The 6,116-nt window shown below is 52.3% G+C and overlaps 2 protein-coding genes across 2 annotated transcripts in view; one reads left to right on the plus strand and one right to left on the minus strand.

The window, feature by feature from the left end:
- LOC103268499 (leucine-rich repeat-containing protein 51) overlaps positions 1-6,116 on the minus strand; it is a 34,398-nt gene that overhangs the window by 5,933 nt on the left and 22,349 nt on the right. The window contains exon 6 of the mRNA XM_008066084.1: positions 2,661-2,674. Coding sequence (XP_008064275.1) covers positions 2,661-2,674 — 14 coding nt within the window. The remainder of the gene's footprint in view (positions 1-2,660; positions 2,675-6,116) is intronic.
- LAMTOR1 (late endosomal/lysosomal adaptor, MAPK and MTOR activator 1) lies at positions 462-6,044 on the plus strand. Its single transcript, XM_008066086.2, has 5 exons — positions 462-657; positions 4,446-4,591; positions 4,844-4,921; positions 5,297-5,423; positions 5,785-6,044. The coding sequence occupies exons 1-5, from the start codon at positions 616-618 to the stop codon at positions 5,875-5,877; spliced, it is 486 nt and encodes a 161-aa protein (XP_008064277.1). The 5' UTR covers positions 462-615; the 3' UTR covers positions 5,878-6,044.

Below are 6,116 nucleotides of genomic sequence, written 5' to 3' on the forward strand. Positions count from 1 at the left end.
AAAAAAAAAAAAAAAAAAAAAGAATTTATTTCCACTTCAGCTTGTGAAGGTATAAAGCCCCTTCTTTCTGTAACTCGCGGATCCCCAGCTCAGGTTGAGAATTCCGCTGGAACTACTAAGTGTTCCCCGACGGGCCGCAGGTCATCTGGGGCCTCTGTGTGTGCACCCCGACTATACGCTCTAGAAGCAAGCCTGGATGCCGCTGGCCCCTCGCATGGCATTTAGACGAGTATATCACGCCGGCATTTGGTATGAATTCACTCAGGTCCAGAAAGGTGGCCAGGCCACACGATCACAACACTACACACGAAAATCACCTTAGAAGCGGGAAAGATAAAGTCATGTGACTCGCCCCCCCTTTCCTGGTGTCACGTGCCTCGCGTCTGGTCACGCAGGTTGCGCCTTCTTTCCATTGGTTGGCGCTGATACGCGATAAAGGGCGGGGCCGGAAGCCGGGGTACTGGCTGAGGCAGCGAAGAGGCTCCGGGACAGGAGGGAGGGGAAGGGGGCGGGTAGTTGCCTGCGGGAGGCAGCCAATGGTCATGTGACCGGAAGGGCTCCTGACGGACGCCGTCCCTCCTCGGCGCGGCCCGAGCGCCCGGCCCGACCCCAGCCATGGGGTGCTGCTACAGCAGCGAGAACGAGGACTCGGACCAGGTGCGGCCGCGGCAGGCGGGTTCGGGAATAAGGGCTAAGACCCTGGGGCATGGGGTCCAGAATGAAACCTACGGAGGACGGGGAGCCGGACTGTAGGGCTCGCTGAGTACGGAGGCCTGGAGGGGACAGTTTACAGAGGGGACGCGAACCGAGGCTCTTACCCTCCTATTAAAGCCTCAGGTCTACACAGTCCCCGCCTCAGGGTGTGCAGGCAGCTGCCTATCCGGGTCGCTCCCAAGTCTTTCCTCCGCTTCTAACTTAAAACCCCTAAAGCTTCAAGGATCCTCAGTCTAGGTCCCTGGGAAGCACTCCCTTCTCAGCTTCTCGTGCCTTCTGTGAATTAGCCGGCTTTGCGAATCCATTGTAGAGGCGGGTAAGCTGAGGCTCTGAGTTAGTCCCGAGATGAATCAGGAATTCGTGTATTCTCAGTCCCTGGGGTTGGATAAGAAAGGTCGCAGCTAGTTCAGGGTCAGAGGAGGACTATGGAAGTTGGCGGCATTTGAGTTGGCCAGTGAAGGCTTTGATAGAGACAATGAGGATATCGAGATGTGTGTGTGGCGGGGGTGAGCTGTTGGGAAAGTGGCAGATCGGGTTTATCTTTGGATTGTGGGAAAAGAGAGACAGGATGGGAGTTCATGTGGGTCTGAGTTTGGCTTGTCCCCAGTGCAGTTCCTGCCTGGGGCCTGAAGGTTCCTGTAGCTAGAGAGGTGCCTGTCCTGAGAGTTTGGTTGTAGATCTGATTCCTTTGGAGAAAGGGTTAGCCTGGGGAGACCTGTAGTTTTCAATTCCCCCTTGGTGCATTCTCAGTTCTCCCCACACTGCCTGCCTGACCATTTCTGAGGAAGGGGAGACCTTTCCCAAGATACAGTCTCAAGCTGCTGACCACTCACCTTTTTTGATTGCCTCTAAGCCTGGGTCAAACATTGCAACACATAGTGGACAGGAGAGAATAGAAAGGTTTCAAATAGTTCAGTCTAGGGGAGAGAGCCGTAGATTGAGATTATATCACTGTTACTGGGGAAGTAGTTCTTTCCCCAGTAAAGGTATTTTGGATAAAGGGCTTACATCTAGGAAAATATGATTTTATGGGAGGCACGGCATGGGTGGCTTCTGGTTCTCATTTCTCCAAACACTCAATGAAAAATACTCATATTTTATTTGCTCTGTGTTAGACATGTCTGTGTCTCATGCTCAATACCTTTTAGTTCACCCTAGCCTGTTAGAGACAGAGACAGCGATAACCCTGCCTACTGGGACAGTTGCGACTTACTGGGAAATTGTCCCTTAAAGCATAATATGGACTCTTGCAGGGAATGACTCAAGAAAGGTTAATGCTTTATGAGAAAGAATGCCAATTTCTAGTTGGGAGAGCAGGGCTTGCTGCCCCAGAGGAAGCACTTTAATCAATACTGGGTGATTTGAGGCCTCAGGTAATAAAGACCATAACCAGTTACCCACGCCTTCCCCCAAAGTCTCTTTCAGGTCTTGGGCAGGGCTCTTTCCCACTTTCATCTCTGCCCTTTATTATAATTTTTAAAATGTACAAAATTCATTACAGTTTACAAAGTCCTTTTACAGTTACAGTTATCTCAAATGACTGTTGTGAAACATCTGTCACCTAGTTATGGGTTATGTCTAGTTAAAGATGAGGAAAAATGCCAGTCACGGTAGCTAATGCCTGTAATCCCAGCACTTTGGGAGGCTGAGATGAGAGGATTGCCTGAGTCCACGGGTTTGAGGCCAACCTGGGCAACTTGGTGAGACCTCATCTCTACAATAAATCAAAAAATTAGCCGGCCGTGGTAGCACGAGCCTGTAGCTCCAGTTACTTGGAAGGCTGAGGTGGAAGGATTGCCTGAACCCAGCAGGCCGAGGCTGTGGTGGCCGTGAGCGTGCCACTGTACTCCAGCCAAGGTGACAGAGTGAGACTCTGACTCAAAAAAAGAAAAAAAATGAAAAAGTTCAAAGACAGGCTAAGTGATTTGACCAAGCTGAGAAGTGCCGTAGCCAAGGTGTACTGATGCCAAGCCACATACCTTATCCATTGGGCCAAGCTGTCTCTCAGGTGGTCAGTCATGGGCAAGCCACTATGTGTCTGTGCTAGAGTAGACAGTGAAACTCTGACTCTTGGGTTACATTGACTCAGGGACAAATTGGTGTGACAAACCTACCTCCTGCTCCACTTGCACTTTGGGTTTGGGGTGATATTCATCCACTCAAGGGGGTAGCGTGGCCTCCTCTGGGAGTCTAGGTCTCAGCAAAAGTCTTATACTTCACTCGATCTTAGCCAAAGCCTGACAAGTGATCAACCTTGTTCTTGAAAGACCCTTGATAGGGAAGAAACTGCTCTGTCCTGTGGGAAGATCTGTCTGAAGTGGGTTGGGTGAAAGACAGAAATAGAAAGTTTCACCTTTGGCAAGCATTTTGTTTTTCTAGCCCTTTAATAAGGTATTTTGGGGAGGAGGGTGTCTGGGAGCTCATAGGTGATTGTGCAGAAGCCCACAACTTCTGTCTCATGCTGTTGGGAACTGGATCCAATTTCCTGAGGCAACCTAGGCTTGAGAAGGAAGAGTAGTGAAAAGGCTAGGCCTGCTTAGGGTGGGGTAGGCAGGGCAGGAGGAAGTGGCTCTCTATAAGGAGAGTCTGTGTAGGAACTGAGATAGGCCTGAGGGAGTGTTCTGCTGGCACTGAGGATTGCTGTGTCAGCATTAGCCAAGATGCCCCCTCCACCCCACCCTGTTCTTGGCTTTTCCTGGGCACCTTTACTCTTACAGCTTGGATAGATACCCAGCAAGTCTGCTTATCCAGTTTGCAGCTGATACAAGGCAGTAGGGATTTGCAGCTGATGGGCTCAAGGGAGGGTTGAATCCAGAAAGATTACAGTAGATTAGAATAAGGGACTGAAACAGGACAAGGAGAAGTGCAGGACTGGAGGGCTTGATTTGGTCTTAGACCAGTTCTGGGGATTGTGATTTCACCACAGGATGGTAGTAACAGGGCTGCTGAAAATGTAGATGCCTCTCAGACCACATTAAAAGAAGTGTGGCAGTTTAGCGAGGGAGGGAACGGTTCCACTGTTCAGCTCATACCAGGATACACCAGGTGCACCCAGTTTGGTTCTGGGAGTCACATAGAAAAAGAGCACCAGAGGGCAGGAGGGTGAACACCTGAGAGTACGAGGGACCTGCCCTCAAGAAGGAAGCACTCTTGTACTATGTGACTCAGAGCTGGGATTTTTGCCCTGACATAATTTGGGGAATGGCCATTGAGAGGTTGGGTTGGTTTCCTCTGGGGCCTAGGGCTTTGTCTGGACTCACCAGAGCCTCTCCACCTTGGGCAAAGACAGCCTTTCTGGGGAGGGCCTGGTCCTGAAGGACCTGGAGGGTCATTCTTGGGCTCCTTGTACGATGCCCCTCCAGACCCTACTGCTTTGAATTTCTCACCTCTGTTTTCCAGCTTCCAGTATCCTTTCTCCACCAGGTGTGCACTGTATTCTGAAGCTCCAGGGCTGTTGGTGAATACCCGCTTTGTGCCTGTGTCCATCCTTTCAGGGGTTCTAGGACTGCTTGGTTCCACTCTAGTTTACCTTAGACACTGTCTCAGCTGGGCTCCTGAGAGCAGGCAGGAACTGAGTCTTACCTGACATTCCATAAAGCTGGGCACTTTGGTTATTCCTTATAGAAGTATTTTTGGTGTTTAAAGTCAGAGCTGGCCTGAGGGGAGAGCCCAGGAAAGGCAGGTTGAACTAAGGAATCTGGGGCTGACTTCTCCCCCCCGGCCTCTTCTAGGACCGAGAGGAGCGGAAGCTGCTGCTGGACCCTAGCAGCCCTCCAACCAAAGCCCTCAATGGAGCTGAACCCAACTACCACAGCCTGCCTTCCGCTCGCACAGATGAGCAGGCCCTGCTCTCCTCCATCCTCGCCAAGACAGCCAGGTGAGTGTCACAGGACCAAGCCTGGGATAGAGCTCCTCCATTCACATTAAAGGGTGGGGTAGAGGGCGCCAGGCCCAGGACATGGGAGATGGGACAAGGTCACTGCAGAGAGGTGCCTCATGGCCCAGTCCTGCTCCAGTGGGCTGGCAGGGTCATTGGTGTCAGATAGCCCTGGAGTTGGCATCTGGCACCGAGTACTGTTTGTCCCTCTTGGAAGCACCTGTTGTGTCATCTCTGTCTCCCTTTCCCAAGCAACATCATCGATGTGTCTGCTGCAGACTCCCAGGGCATGGAACAGCATGAGTACATGGACCGAGCAAGGCAGTACAGGTGAGCACCTAGCTAACTTGGGTCCCTCAGGTTACATGGGCTCCTTCCCTTCCCTTCCCTCCATCCCTGTTCCAGCTTTGGGTCCAAGACTAGGCTTCTCATTTGGGTGCAGCCCTGGAGACTGGCTACAAATCATTTGGGTGCCTCAGTAGATATTCATGTCAGCCCTGTTTACCCTGTGGCACTTGCGAGGGCGCTAAGGCCTACAGTGAGTTTTTGATGAGCTGTGACCACCTCTTCTCCTAGCCCATCACCCTGTTTCTCTGGCCTGAGGGAGTGAGGCTTGCCTGGGCTGGGCTGCGCTGGACTGGGCAGGGCTGGGTAGGGCAGACTGTGGCCTAACTGCCCACCGCCGTTCCCCTCCTTCTTGGCCAGCACCCGCCTGGCTGTGCTGAGTAGCAGCCTGACCCATTGGAAGAAGCTGCCACCGCTGCCATCTCTCACCAGTCAGCCCCACCAAGTGCTGGCCAGCGAGCCCATCCCCTTCTCCGACTTGCAGCAGGTGAGACACCCTTCACCTGCCCTGCCCACCCTTCCCTCTCCGCCCAAATTATGGCAGAAGGGTTCATCTGTCCTGCCTCAGAGGGAAGGCGGAGTTAGGGATCCTGTAACCTGCGGGTCCCAACTCACTCTCACTTCACTCTCTTACTTGTTATATCCCCCTATCTTCTGCCCCTCACCTTTTTTTTTCTCCTCTTGGTTCTTTTCCTTCTGTCTTTCCTATCTCTATTATTCTCTTTGGCTTCGTGTCTCCTGTCATTCCCTCCTCTCTCCTTCATTGCTTTCTAACCCCCCACCTCCTCGTTCCTGATTGCCCCCTTACGTGTCTGTTCCTCTCCTCCCCGGCCCCTTTTCTGTCTCAGGTCTCCAGGATAGCTGCTTACGCCTACAGTGCACTTTCTCAGATCCGTGTGGACGCAAAAGAGGAGCTGGTTGTACAGTTTGGGATCCCATGAAGAGAGGGGTCCTGGGACAGCTCTTCTCCTCTCTTCACCCTGTCTCCACCCTGCCTCCCCTGGCCCCCAGCCTCACTGCGGCTTATACAGTACCCTAACCTGCTACTAATCACAGTGAAGAATGTGGAGGAGGAGAAGAGCAAGACTAGAAGCCTGAACAAGTGAGGATGGTGCAAGGGAGGGTAGAACCATTTGGGACTGGTCTTTGAAGACCTGCCAGGGGTGGGCTGGGGCCAGAA

This window comes from Carlito syrichta, unplaced genomic scaffold (genome assembly GCF_000164805.1).
Source record: "Carlito syrichta isolate Samal-C Ts95f unplaced genomic scaffold, Tarsius_syrichta-2.0.1 Scaffold308842, whole genome shotgun sequence".
NCBI classification, from domain to species: Eukaryota; Metazoa; Chordata; class Mammalia; order Primates; family Tarsiidae; genus Carlito; species Carlito syrichta.